The sequence below is a fragment of the Sprattus sprattus genome (genome assembly GCF_963457725.1).
Source record: "Sprattus sprattus genome assembly, chromosome: 1".
NCBI classification, from domain to species: domain Eukaryota; kingdom Metazoa; phylum Chordata; class Actinopteri; order Clupeiformes; family Clupeidae; genus Sprattus; species Sprattus sprattus.
This window is the reverse complement of record NC_137920.1, coordinates 56325106-56340876: the sequence shown is the minus strand read 5'-3', so window position 1 is coordinate 56340876 and position 15771 is coordinate 56325106. Positions and strand designations below refer to the sequence as shown.

The window sequence follows — 15771 nt, the reverse complement described above, 5'->3', positions numbered from 1 at the left end:
AGTCACAGGTTAGCCTCCCATCAGGTACGACTGGTGTGCACCGATCATTTACTACTCGGATGACTGTTCGCAGCGTGATAGCAGAACAACTGTTCATAGTCACTGTTGCAAATATTCGAATATCAAAACCGGTTAGTATGCACACCCCTACTAGCAGGCACTAGCATATCTATCAAGATAACTACCCTAAAACTATTCACCAGAGGACAACTACTCACAGAAATGTTTACACTAAACGAAGGTCAGACAGAGAGAGAAAGAAGATCACCACAGCACTGGCCTGCAGACCAAAACAAACAAACAAACAAACAAAGATCCTGGGGAACAGTTAATGGACAATAAAGAAGTGCCGTACTGAACTGATCGCGCATTCAGGCAGCTGGGAATTTGGGAAAGTTCCTGTTTCGAAACGTCCCACTACCATGTTGAGAGCATTTACATAACAACAACAATCAGGCAATGATATTGAAAGTTAGGTAATGTTAAGTAGGCTAGCTAGCCAGAAGGCTAACATTACGTTAGTGACACGAAAGTAAACTGCGAAATATCGTTTAACATCATCTCTGCTAATGAGTATGATCTAAATGAACCTTTAAGTGACTTATTTGTGCGCTGAGCAAGTAGGCTACTTTTTTTATTTCACCTATAATGCTGCAATGCCGGGCGACGTCAAACCTACTTCTCTGAGCCCTCAAGAATCTCCTACTTTCCTGGTGGGATGTTCCGAGTTCAACAGGCATTCAGGTGTATTCTACCACTCCGAAATCTGAACTTTCCCACTTCCCAGTTGCTCTTGAACGCACCATAAGCTCAGGTCTAATGGCTCAGGTAATTCCATAACATATTAACAAACCTCAATGAAGAGACTGTAACACAGATAGCCACAGATTCTACAACTGATGTAGCCCGTATTGGATCCTAATTTAAGCCAGGTCAGTGCCAGATGTGCTGCCGTCTGACAGGTGAAAGAGCGTTCAGGAGGGGAGTGTAGAAGTGTTAGCGGGCGATAACCACCCATGCGTGTGCAAATACACCACACCTGTTTTGGCTTGAGAGCTCAAACCCGTTCCAGAGCTGAGTAATGCCATTATAAATAAATCACAATGTTGAAATTGTCTTGTCTTTGGTTAGTTACAAAGACTAATATTGAAAAATCTTGTGTGTGTGTGTGTGTGTGTGTGTGTGTGAATAAATTGCAAGCAAAAAAAAAAATAAAACCCTTTGGCAAGGAGGAAGAGAGGTTTCTTAACAGTCATTGGAGTCCAGTGAGGGTTTCCATGGAGTTTCCATGGACTCAGTTGACCTAAAGGCAGTGAGAATGTGTGTGTGTGTGTGTGTGTGTGTGTGTGTGTGTGTGTGTGTGTGTGTGTGTGTGTGTGTGTGTGTGTGTGTGTGTGTGTGTGTGTGTGTGAGAAGATAGCTTCTGTCCTTTCCAGGTCTCAACCACCAAGCAGAGTGTGTGGCTCTGTTCATCACACTAGTCCATCCCTGTAGAAAAACATCAGTTAAAAGATCAGTTCACTTGTAGCGGTCAACTCCTTAGTTAATTACACCACGTGAATACTCTTAGTAGGACTTGTTCACACACACACACACACACACACACACACACACACACACACACACACACACACACCTCACCTGACTAGGACTCATTCTCCACAGTGACGGTTACTGTGGGTCCCCCATCCTTGGCACTGCCCCCCTGGCCCTCGTTGAGATGGCTGATGGTCTCTCCATCTAAAGCACTGCAGGACAACACAAACGTCACAAGGTCAGGACACAACACCAGGTGCCCGCACACATCGGTCGTTACACCCTCAGTCTCAATATAGTAGAGCCAGTGTGAAAGCTCTCTGGTGAATTACTGTAGTTAGCACACTTAAGACAATATTCCGAAGGACTAGGGGAAAGATAATCTTCCTCTAATATTCTTATACTTGCAATGAATCTGATTCATGCCTGAAACTAAATGTATGTACTGCATGGGAATATTGGGGGAAGATTATCTTTTTATGAGATCATATCTATATAAAACAATATGACGGAATCTCTGTTTACCTCTGAACTCAATGCTTTTCTCTGTGCAATGTCAGTTCTAGAATTGTTCTAGAACACAAGACCAGCTTACCATTTGGAGTTGTGCTGTTCCCCCATCAGTTGCTCTGGGTCTATGTTCACCAGTCGAGTGGGGAACGTGTGTCCGTCTCCCAAACTGAAAGGCAAGAGAATGAGAGAAACATCTTCACTCCACCTTATGAGAATTAGATACTTCACAGAACCACAGTATGACACAGAACCACAGTAGACTTTGGCTTTGGTCAGTATGGTACTAACTGACCTGATCAGTTCATTGACCTCCACTTGAATGTGTGTCAGACAGTGTAATGGATCCTGGCCAAGGACTTTCACCCTGACTCTGACTCTGAATCCTTAATCTCTTAGCATATCTGAAGGGTGAGTGCACCTCCTCCTGCAGAAGCTCCTCTCTGGTGTCTCCCTCTCCCTCCCCTCTCTCCCAGTCTTTCTCTCTATCTTTCTATCTTTCTCTCTCTCTCTCTCCCTCTCTCCCTCCATCCCTCCCTATCCGTCTCTTTCTCTTTCTCTCTCACCTGGTGTAGATGGGCAGGACCCAGTATCTCTTCTGGTCTCCAAACACCTCGGCCACATTCTTCTTGAAGCCCAGCGTGAAGCCGTTCTTATCAGCGCCGTTCCTGAAAACAGGAGCCCTGAACGCCTCTGAGAGGGAAAGAAAGAAAGAAAGAAAGAAAGAAAAAAAAGAAATAAAGAAAAGGAAGAAAGAAAGAAAAAAAAAACCTTCGACCTTCGTTAAAAGATAGGTACACATGCGGCAAGCTGTTGTGTGTGTGTGTGTGTGTGTGTGTGTGTGTGTGTGAATGTGTGTGTGTGTGTGTGTGTGTGTGTGTGTGTGTGTGTGTACCTATGGTGGTGCGGTTCTTCACCACCAGCCAGAGGTGGTAGGTGAACAGAGACAGGATGCTGATGAAGAACATGGTGGCCACGAAGAACAGGAACAGAACGTGGAACTTAGCATGAGTGTCAGGCAGCTGATTCTGAGAATAGGGGGAGAGAGAGATAGAGAGAGAGAGAGAGACAGAGAGAGAGAGAGAGACAGAGAGGAGGAGACAGGACAGAACAGAGGCGGACAGGGGAGGAGGGATGGGGACACAAAGAGACAGTGGACAGAGACAGGGGGAAGAGATGGAGAGGAGAGGGAGGGGGAGAGATGGAAAGGAGAGGGAGGGAGGAAAAGTAGGGAAAAGGTCAAATTGTGAAGTCCACTTCTGTCTTAATCCATCACACACAAAGCATACTATGTCACATCACATCACATCACATCAAGTTACACCACACCACACCACACCACAGCCATTTCCACCCCTGATCTTCAACGCTGTGCCCACACTAACACACCCCTGGCTGGCTGCATATGTTTCAGTGGGACAGCTAGCTGTGCTGTGTGTGTTTCAGTGGGACAGCTAGCTGTGTGTGTTTCAGTGGGACAGCTAGCTGTGCTGGACACCAGACTGCAGTGGCAGTCTACAGGCTATTTATCGTGATCGTGTTCAGATCATAACTAGATTTTAACCTGAATAAAATTACACCTGGTATTTATATGTATGTCTCCAGTGTCCACATTGAGATACGATTGAGGTTAAGATCGCTGTGTCCAGCTCATGGGTTAAAAAAACAACAAACAGCAAAAAAAAAAAGAGAAGAAGAAGAGTAGAAGAAGGTAGTAGCTGTCCATGAAGCTGCGCTACTGTGTTTTCTTGCGTGGGAGGAAGTACAGTATTACGTGGATTTACTTTTGTATTCAGCGTGGTCACAGTGCATACCTGATCACTTCCAGAAGTGGTTTGGCTGATCGGATCGCAACCACATTGAGATACGATTGAGGATCGTAACCTGTCCTTGGGTGCATTTACACTGTACTTTCAAATGGTCGTACACTATCTGATTGCAATCCGATCACCCACAACACATTTAAATGCCAGGTGTACATAGGGCCCGAAACAGAACAGAACTGGGTCTGATCGGGGAAGAACAGAACTGGGTCTGATCGGGTAGAACAAAACTGGGTCTGATCGGGGCGGATCCAGTCTAGATGCACCGACCGGACCCCTAAGCAGGGTTCACTGCTTCATGGCTATCATTGGACTTGGCAGATAGCAGGCTCTAGAGTGGACAGTTGCACTCCAAAGGGGCTTCTGTCTAAACACCTCACAGCAAAAAAGAACACACACACACACACACACACACACACACACACACACACACACATAGCTGAACACATTCAAAAGGTGTTCAGTGTTTTACCTGAGGACAGTTTTCTGCAGCTCTCCGTCGGCAAAGCTTTAGACAGTGTTAGATACACAGAGACAGGTTAAAGCTTAAGACAGTGTTAAAGACACAGAGATATGTTAAAGCAACAGAGGAGGGACAAGGTTACACACATAGGGGCGACTGCATGCACACACACACAAACACACAAGCGCACATATACACACACATACACATATGCGCACATACACACACACACGTGCGCACACTCACACGCGTACATACACACACCCGCACACAGAGAGAGAGAGACACATACACACAGACACAAGTATACATCTTTAACTACCCTACCACCCATACAGCCTACGCACAGACAAAAACATATTTCATAGGCTCACATAAAGTACAGAAAACCAGACACAACGCTGAAGAGCTCAAACTCTTCACTTCAGTTCGTCTCACTGACGCACACAGCTGCATTTTAAACCGTTACCTCGGAGACCAACACAACAATAACAACAACAGCAGCAGCAACTTCCAAATAACACCATGTACGACATCCTCCACGCCCTGAGCCCAATCCACTCCCCTCATCTCCTACTCCCAAATATGGACACCTTTACTATAATTCTTTCTATATTCTATTCTATATTATTATTTTATATTCTATTTTTATCTATATGATACTTTATAGTTCAGGTTTTTATTTACGATTCACGATTTATGACACTTTATACCCAGTGCACATAAAACTGTTGAAACTGTTGAAACAACCAGACTTGGATCTTACTCGAACAGTAGGAGCTGGTCCAGAAGTGAAGAGCTGAAGTTTACTAGTTTATCTCTACACAGGGGAGCTACTGTACAACTACAGTCAACCAACACCAACCAACCGTGTCCAAACTCAACCTGATAGAAGCTTTTCCTGTTCATTAAAAGGTGGCCATGCTAGTCTGTTATCACAGCACACTGACTGGAGATCAGAATAACAGTAACCAGCATTAACAGTGATTCATCCCTTTAACCAACTAATTACAGATGATGGCAAATGGGATATGGGAAATGTAGTTTCTCTGCAGGTCTGAGATTGGAGGAAGCTGAGATAGAACATTAAAAACGCCTGCCGGACACCTTGGCCTGCAGATGGGGAATGTCCCGGGTCAGAAAGCACTCCAGACACAAAAAAAAGACAGAAAAGCAGAGAGAAGTAGAGAAAGAGAGAGAGAGAGAGAGAGAGAGAGAGAAAGATGGGGTTTTACTAGACCAGTACATATGCTGGGTATGAGAGCACGTGCACACACACACACACACACACATACACATGAACACACACACACTTTTACATAAACACAAACATGCAATCACAGCTCCTCACAATCAGGCATGTAGTATATGCAATGCTGATGGAAACCATGATCGCAAGGGTGAGAGTTAGAGACCGAGAGACAAAGTTAGTATAATGTGTGCATGTTGAAAACACGTGTGTGTGTGTGTGTGTGTGTGTGTGTGTGTGTGTACTTACTGTCCAGAACTTGATAAAGTACTGCAGCACTGTGCTAGCGATGAATAGGCAGTAGATCATGGAGTAGCCCAGGAACAGAACGAAGAACTTGTAGTTGGAGAAACCCACACAGTTATTTACCCTGGGGAAATATGGCAGGGGGTGAGGGAGCACACACACATGTGCACACACACAGTCACACACACACAGTCACACACACACACAGTCACACACACAGACAGACAGATAGACAGACAAACACAAACACACACACACACACACACACACACACACAGACAGGCAGACAAACAGACACAAATACACACACACACACACACACACACACACACACACACACACACACACACACACACACACACAGACAGACACACACACACACACACAGACAGGCAGACAAACAGACACAAATACACACACACACACACACACACACACACACACACACACACACACACAGACATTGTCTACATACCATGGGCAATGATGATCCATTTTCAGCACACACCTGTACAAGACAGACAAACATAGAGAGCGTGGATTGAGAGAGAGAAACACACACACACACACACACACACACACACACAGATAATGGATGGAGAGAGAGACAGACAGACACACACACACACACACACACTCAGAGTGGATAGAGAGACAGAGAGACACGCGCACGCACACACACACACACACACACACAGAGTGGATTGAGAGAGAGACAGACAGACACGCACACACACAGAGAGAGAGTGGATGGAGAGAGAGAGACACAGACACACACACACAGTGGATTGAGAGGGACCCAGGGAAAGAGAAAGCCAGGTACAGACAGAGACTCTGAGAATATCAATCAGACCTGACAGTCATCAGTGTCATTCCCAATCTCTAATCCCTAGGACAACTATTACTACTATGATCTCATCATCCTATTATCATCTTAGCCCAGACTGTGTCTTTATAAATCTAATGGTTGAGGCAGACAGCACAGACACAACACCAGGTAGGATCTGATTAGATAAGGGATGGTAGAGGTCAAAGGTGAGGACAGAGATTAAACAGAGTAAAAGTCACGGGGTCACTCACTGGTCACAGGTGGAGCAGTGGTGGCAGCGGTCTGGTTTGATCACCTGACAGTGGTCACAGTAGCGCATGGCTGTGGAGTGGAAGGTAAGGTCAAAGCCGTCACACACACATTCACTGAATAAACTCATACAAATACTCACATCAGTCACACATACATTCACAGCAGTCACACACACGTTCACTGAATAAACTCACACAAATACTCACATCAGTCACAACAGTCACACAAATACTCACATCAGTCACAACAGTCACACAAACATTCACAGCAGTCACACACACGTTCACTGAACGAGCTCACACACATTCACAGCAATCACACACACATTCAACAACAAGCTCTCATTAATTTCCTAATAGACAGAATCACACAGCACACTATACCAGAGACAACAGCACTTTCACAAACTAGACACAGGATACTATGAACCCTATGTCACTGTGATTAGTGAACATTTCAGCACGATGTCTGCAGGAACCCTTTCTGCCGTTTTTCTTTGCCGACACGTTCGCCTGCTCATATTCATGCTGTTCCTGATCTCCAAAGACACGTTCGCCTGCTCATATTCATGCTGTTCCTGATCTCCAAAGACACGTTCGCCTGCTCATATTCATGCTGTTCCTGATCTCCAAAGACACTTTCGCCTGCTCATATTCATGCTGTTCCTGATCTCCAAAGACACGTTCGCCTGCTCATATTCATGCTGTTCCTGATCTCCAAAGACACGTTCGCCTGCTCATATTCATGCTGTTCCTGATCTCCAAAGACACGTTCGCCTGATCATATTCATGCTGTTCCTGATCTCTAAAGACACATTCGCCTGCTCATATTCATGCTGTTCCTGATCTCCAAAGTAGATCTGTGATACCTGAAGCTTATGGCAATCTTTTCACTCAATACACCATGAACTGTAAATATATAGTAGACACAAACTTCGCACTGAAAAGGAGCCATTAAGGGAGGGGTGTCAAACTCAAATACACAGAGGGGCGAAATAAAAAAAAATGGGTGTAAGTCGAGTGCCGGACAGTGGGGCAAGCGTTCCCTAAATTGACGTATGCTACCAACGCGGGGACAGTGCATTGTAGGACTTGCAGTATTTGTGGTGCGTTCGACATACCATCGGCCACGGCAGACAAGCTCTGATAGATAAAAAGATGGATACTTTATTAATCCTGAGGTAAAATTAGCCAAACCAAATAAAATGTCATCGTTGCTCATTCTAATCAATGGAACTTTTTTGCAACATTCTGAGGAGCTGGCGGCCCAGATTAAATGGCTTGTCGGGCCTGATCAGGCCCGCAGGCCTTGAGTTTGACACATGTGTATTAAGGCATCCGTCTGAGCATAACTCCTGAACCGTCACACTATTCTTACACTGGGGTAGGGGGTGGAGCTGATGGATGTCTCTGGCCTAGTGGAGACGCTGGTGTGGAGCAGACTGGAAACACAGCAGACCCTACAGCCTCAGATGAGGCCTAAACATGACATTTATATTTACTAATTTCCCAGACACTTTTCTCCAAAGCGACTTACAGTACGTCTTCAGTCCAGATATACATTTATATCAGTAGGTGTGATCCCTGGGCCTCAAACCCATGATTTTGGTGTCGTTAGCACCTTACTCCACTCAGGGTATCAAACCCATGATCTTAGTGATGTTAACACCAACTCTACTCTTACCACCTCCTCCACTCAGGGTATCAAACCCATGGTCTTAATGCCGGATTATACTCAGTTTTAAACGCCCTTGCGCAACCCCTTGCGCAGTTACATAACTCCCCTTACGTGTTTAAGTGTGTCCCCCAAAATGTCTGACTATCCGACAAAGACACGCCGGCCCCACGCAGCTCGCAAGGACTGTGATTGGCCAGCTTACCACAGCCTTTCATGAGTCTCATGTTTCCATAGCATACTACAGTCTTTTTTAGACCCAGAATTTTTTTTAATCATAAATAGCCTGCAGACCGTCTCTCAAGCCTTTTCTTGTTGCTTATGAACAAACATAAAAGAAGAGGTCCAAAGACATGAACTCCTTTACAAAACCCTCTTTAAACACTTATAAGGACGCTCAAATGACAGCGAATTTATGGAGAGAATATCCCATTCTCACCCGCGATTGTTTGGAGAGAACGCGCTAATTCACCTTACAAATACTTTCATATTCATTTTCCACCACTTGTGAGTCATGGTGATATCATTCATTGAGTTCATATTGACGTGAATCAATCAATTGCACCTGTGAGTTTGATAGAATGAGCCCGGTCTGCTCATATACAAAAGCTAACATTAACGTGGAGTTAACTTGCGGCTAACACCATTGTATTTACAAGCACTGACAACATACACTCATGATGAGAAGGTACACCTGGCGATTCTCTCGCCGTTTACCTCTCATCTTTGAATAATGTAACTCATAAACACATCGTTTTAAAGCGCTGTGGCCGTCATTAAAAGATGTGTCAATAAACGAACTTCTGCATCATGTGATCTGTCTTTTTCGCCACTGGTACTGAATTTCCAACCTTTGTATTTTGTGTAACACATGTATTCATAACATCAAGCCTTTCGCCCACTACACTTCCATGCTCCGGTTAGTTTTTTCCTTTGTCCTGCTGCAATAAATACGCTTACTTCACTCAAAATAAAACCTACAGTTCTGGTGTTGATTTGCTTTGCAACACGCACAATCCTTAGGGAACCTTAGGAACCTTAAGGAACCGTGAATCAAAACGAGTCCCTTATGTAAATTACGTGCTTACGGTTCTGCGTCTAAAACCGACCCTAAATTCCACTTTAGAAGTTGATTTGCAGTGCACTGGAATCACTGCATCTCTACAGCCTCAGAGCAGGCCCAGGAATATGAGTGACTCAGAGCAGGCCCAGGAATATGATTGACTCTCCAGCCTCAGAGCAGGCCCAGGAATATGAGTGACCAGAAGGCCAAACCACTTCTCACTGTTCTGTCTCTAACTGACACAATCTAAAAGAAGACGGGGGTGCCGCCTCACAAACCACATCAGTCAGGAGGAAGTGGTTTGTCTGTGTGAGAGTCAGAGCGTGTGTGTGTGTGGTTGTGTGTGTGTCTGTTTGTGTGTGTGCATGTGTGAAGATTTGAAGATGTGTGTATATAGGCAGGCCTTTGGCTGTGCGTGTGAGTGTGTGTGTGTGTGTGTGTGAGTGTGTGTGTGTGTGTTAGTGTGTGTGTGAGTGTACCTCCTCCTCCAGTCCGTGTATATATTGGCAGGCCTTTGGATACTTTCTTGAGGATCTCATGCTGCACCTCCGCCCGCTCCTCCTTCTCATACTGCTCCTTCTCTGCCTTAGGAAGACAGAACTAACACACACACACACACACACACACACACACACACACACACACGAAGAGGTCACAGATTACACACACACACAGAGGTCAACGTTACACATACAGAGGTCAAAGATTATACAAACACGCGAAAACAAAGAGGCCATACATTATACAGACACCTACCAAGGTCACAGATCACAGAGAACTCACACACACAGATTTAGACCAAAAAAAAAACACACCCACCAAGGGTTGCAGGTATAAATATAATACCAGTGTGTCATACAATAACTGACTGAAAGATCAAAATGTTTTAGTATACAAATGAATCAATTCTCAAAAACAGACAGATACCCTTACTTCCACAATCCACACACACACACACACACACACACACACACACACACACACACACACACACACAAACACACACACACACACACACACAGATCTTGTAAATACAGAGTGGTCTGGAATACGCCCAACTAACCACACAGCAGTCTGAAATAGAAAATCACACACACATGTGCACAACCACACACACACATATATGCACACGCACACACACGCATGCACACATACATACACATGCACACGCGCACACACACACGCACACCCACACGCACACATACACACACACACACACAGAAGGAATTAACCTGAATACAGAGGAAATCCAATTCTTGGGATATAACATCAGACAGACAGACACACAGACACAGACACAGACACAGACACAGACACAGACACAGACACAGACACAGACACAGACACAGACACAGACACAGACAGACTGATGCTGAAGCTTCTGTACCTCTTTGGAGGGGTTGGTTGGCCTGGAGACGATGGTCTTCCAGTAGGACCACATAAACATGACAAAGGAGAGATGAAAGACCACCAGATATATGACTGAAAGAGAGAGAGAGAGAGAGAGAGAGAGAGAGAGAGGGTGAGAGAGAGACCGACAGAGACGAAAACTACTACTATATTATTACAGTTCTAGAAATATGCACTTTGGGACCTATTCTGAACAATTCCACACTGGCCCAAAGAAAGTCCTTTTCATTATGAACATGTGATACATGTGGTAAACTGTAAGAGATGCTTTTGAACTTCATTAATTTTTGTTCACAACTGTTAGCTTTCTGTGCTCCATCTCACCTTGTTCTTCCGCGTTGGGGATTGTATCTGTGTGGAATTTACAGGACACATGGGGAGAGAAAGATGGACATTAAAGAGTGAAACTCATGGTCTATATGTACAGTCGTATCACACAAGCACAACAAAATCCCATTTCACTGTACAGCTGCTAGTGTCTCAATACACCAGCTTCACTCACAGTTCTACACACACACACACACACACACACACACACACACAAAAACATGCATGCAGGCACGCACACACGCACAGACACGCACACAAACACGGACACACACATACACACACACACACACACAAACACGTACACACACACAAACACACACACAAACACGCACAGTGTTGTTCTATCACCCTGCTGTGCCCCCTGTGATACCAGGTCATGACATCGCCATACACACACTACTCCTAAACAAACATGCCTGACATCGCCATACACACACTACTCCTAAACAAACATGCCTCACACACAGTGTGTAGACTAACTCCAACCACATGCTTGCTCCTACACATATGCTCTCTCTCATACACACACACACACACACACACATTCAACTCCAGCCCGACGCTTGCATCCACACACACACACTCTCTCTCTCTCTCTCACACACACACACCTCTGTCCCAAGGCTCTGAGCAGGCACTCCCAGGCTGGCAGTGCCATGTGGGAGTGCCTGTCTGAGGCGGCTTTGTTCAGCTAGCCGGGGAACCCCCACAACCCACCAACACACTGGCAGGTGCCTTTCATTACAAAGGACAGAGAGGGGGGGGGGAGAGAGGGGGAGAGAGAGAGAGGGGGAGAGAGAGAGAGAGGGGGGAGAAAGAGAGAGAGGGGGAGAGACAGAGAGAGGGGGGGAGAAAGAAAGAGAGGGGGAGAGAGAGAGAGAGAGGGAGAGGGAGAGAGGGGGGACAGAGAGAGAGAGGGAAAGAGGGGGGAGAGAGAGCGGGAGGGAGGGAGAGAGAGGGAGAAAGAGAGGGAGGGAGGGAAAGAGAGGGAGAGAGGGGGGGTAGAGATAGAAAGAGGGTGTGGATAGAGAGAGAGAGAGTCAGGAAGAGAGACAGAGAGGGGGGGGGTACAAGTATGGGTGAAGTTGATGGGTGTGCATGTGGGTGTGTGTGTGGGGTGGGGTGGGATGAGTATGCCTGTGTGAGTGAGTATGCCCGTGTGAGTGAGTGTGTGATTGTGAGTGACAGTTTAAGTGTGTGCATGTGACTGGAACTGTGTGTGTGTGTGTGTGTGTGTGTGTGTGTGTGTGTGTGTGTGTGTGTGTGTGTGTGTGTGTGTGTGTGTGTGTGTGTGTGTGGAATTTGGAATAACACCACTTCATCAAAATTATACTAACTGCTGTGCCTCTGATTTGGAGAGGTTTGCGTGCCTCATGCAGACTGCTCTAAGACTGCTCTCGACCCAGAGACTGCTCTCAGCCCAGAGACTGCTCTCAGCCCAAAGACTGCTTTCAGCCCAGAGACTGCTCTCAGCCCAAAGACCGCTCTCAGACTGCTCTCAACCCAGAGACTGCTCTCAGACTGCTTTCAGCCCAGAGTTTAAAGCACCATACACTCAAGTCAAATTTAGGATGTGCATACTTCTTCCTGGAGACCGTCTCTGCACACTGTGCTTATTGTTACTGTGATCACACTTATTCCTACATAATGGACACACACTTGTTCCATTCCCAGATTTATTTATAAATCTTAGAGATCATTAATTAGCCAACTCTAAGGTCAGACTATCAGCTCCAATCTCAGCCCCAGTTAGATAGCGGGTCCCCAGGACTGCCCTAGACCGCTCTAGTAAGTGTTAGGTTCTGTGTATATACCCAGACTGGGCTGCTGCAGTGAGCGTCAGGCCCTGCTACAGTGACCCCACTCATATAACACTATAATAGACCTCAGGCTCTTCTCCAGTCTCCCCAGACAGCGATGCTGTAACGTCAGGCCCTGCTGTAGCCTAACAGACGCTGCGGGAGATTAACAGCCCCGGGGCCGCTGAGTAAACAGGCTAGGAGACTTAGCGCCCACTGTCACTGACCTCAGGCCACAGTCCCAGCAGCGCCCGGAGCGTTAAAGGGGCAGCTAACATAGGCTTTGCTAGAGAGCAACAGGGTCTGGAACAGGTCTCGAACAGATCCAATACTCAACAGATCTGTTTCTGAACCATGTTGTTATGACAACAGCTCTTTTGGATGTCTAGACAGGCAAGTAGTTAAATTATCTCTGGCTATGGACTGTGGATATGAAATGATTAAAACAGTCCACCAGGGGACTTAATTGTGCAGACTGATCATGGGAATTACGACCTGACCGACAGAGAGAAGGCACTAACATTTACTGTTCATCTGTTCAAGTTCAATTTGAATTGACAGTGAGCAGCAAACAAGATCGCTATAAACTTGAAATGATGAAATTTCCCTCAAGCTTGCGTTCTCAGAGAGGCCGTGAGGGAAGTGTTGGGACACTGCTGTCACTGGCATTTTGTTCTTCCTGTTTGTCAGAAACAGCTTTCGATCACACGGACATAGTTGAGCTTCTGCGAACAGACTGATGCCTATTCTATTCGGGTATAGTTGAAGCCACTTAGAATATGTCAAAAGTAAATCCAACACCATTTGTTTGACCGGTTTGGTAGGACCAGTTAGTTCTGGTTTGCTGATAAATGCATATGTGGCAACTGGTAGCCTACATTTCATTTACGGTAAGCAAAGAAGGAATATACTTCAACCCAGAAAAACATGGATGGTTATTATGTTCGCTAATATGATACAAGTGAATGAATCACTGCTGCCTGAGCCGCCGTCCCTGTTTTGACTACAGCATAACAAACTTATGCGGCTGCTAGGTCGACAAGCATTAATTTCTCCCAAAAGAATGCGCCCACATTCCATCCCCGAAGTTACTTTGGTAGCCGCTGGTAGAGAGATACAATGTAGCAGTCCAAGTTCTAGACAACGCGTTCCATGTTAGGATTATTACATGTATTAAAAATACAACGAATACATAAACACATATTTAGTTGACAGCATTATACTGTGAAAGCTATCAAAAACTGAGGTTGCCTTGGGCAGACGCTTTTCCGCAAATAATCGTACCACTCTGTTACAGTCACCTCATTCACTTCGTGCTGTCCATACAAACTAACGGATAACTTTTTTTGCAACACACAAAACAAAAAATATCTAATTAACATACACGAAACACATGTACTTACATATGCAGAGCTCCATGACATAGGCATAATAAGACCAGCAAACGACTAGGTTTATGAAAATAACCGGTATCCAGGATAAGCCCCGCTGACAGCATCTTAGTACGTGCGAGGGCGCCATCTTTAATCCGCCTGCAGAAAAGAGGGTTTGTGTGACGTCAGGTCCTCCGATGGGTAGCAGAGAAGAGAGAGGAGCACAAAGACGGGTTTGACCATGAGATGAAATCACTGCACATCTGTACTGTAAAGCTGTTTCATGGATACCGACACGGCCCATCCGGATTTGATTCGAACGCTGTAGCCCCCTTACTTTACTGATACCTCTATTGTTTGTTGTATAAAATAAGTTTGCTGAGATATTTTTGCATTAGCAGATCAAATTGTGTAATTTTAACTGAATAGAATATAATAGCCAATGGACGTGAGGTTCTTAAAGCATACAATACCAAATTATTATGTCGTAGTCTAGTAAAACCACATTTAGTCTTATTTGTAGTTTCCTGTGTGTATTAGGATGGGTTTGGAAGGTCTGTCCTCTTTGTGTGTGTGTGTGTGTGTGTGTGTGTGTGTGAACTTGTGTGCGTATCTGAGTATATGTGTGTGTGAGCGTGTGTGTGTATCTGAGCATGTATGTGTGTGTGAGCGTGTGTGTGTATCTGAGCATGTATGTGTGTGTGTGAGCTTGTATGTATATCTGAGCATGTGTGTGTGTGTGAGCGTGTGTGTGTATCTGAGCATGTATGCGTGTGAGTGTGTGTGTGTGTGTGTGTATCTGAGCATGTTTGTGTGTGAGTGTCTGTGTGTGTATCTGAGCATGTATGAGTGTGAGAGCGTGTGTGTGTATCTGAGCATGTATGTGTGTGAGCGTGTGTGTGTATCTCAGCATTTATGTGTGTGTGAGCGTGTACGTGTATCTGAGCATGTACTGTATGTGTGTGTGAGCGTGTGTGTGTGTATCTGAGCATGTGTGTGTGTGAGAGCGTGTATGTGTATCTGAGCATGTGTGTTTGTGTGTGTGTGGGCATGTTTGTAGTTTACTGTATGTCTGACAACAAAGGGCAAATTAGGGGGGGGGGGGGAGCCACTCTCCCACATCAGTCTCAGAGCACCAAGGCCTGTAATTGAGCTGGAGGGAGGCCATGAGTGCCTGGCCATCAATCTGCCCCATTCCTCGCCTCGCCTGAGCC

General features: G+C 45.5%; 1 protein-coding gene across 1 annotated transcript; it reads right to left on the bottom strand.

Annotated features, from left to right (window-relative positions):
- Window positions 1-1645: 1645 nt before the first annotated feature.
- On the bottom strand, window positions 1646-14720 carry zdhhc20a (zDHHC palmitoyltransferase 20a; the record flags this gene model as incomplete). The annotated part of the gene is made up of 13 exons (XM_080856539.1): window positions 14588-14720; window positions 11380-11406; window positions 11033-11127; window positions 10125-10245; window positions 6908-6977; window positions 6303-6335; window positions 5831-5951; window positions 5440-5478; window positions 4342-4377; window positions 2942-3074; window positions 2613-2739; window positions 2132-2215; window positions 1646-1748 (listed from the first exon to the last, which is right to left on the bottom strand). The coding sequence occupies exons 1-13, from the start codon at window positions 14703-14705 to the stop codon at window positions 1646-1648; spliced, it is 1107 nt and encodes a 368-aa protein (XP_080712665.1). The 5' UTR covers window positions 14706-14720.
- Window positions 14721-15771: the final 1051 nt, after the last annotated feature.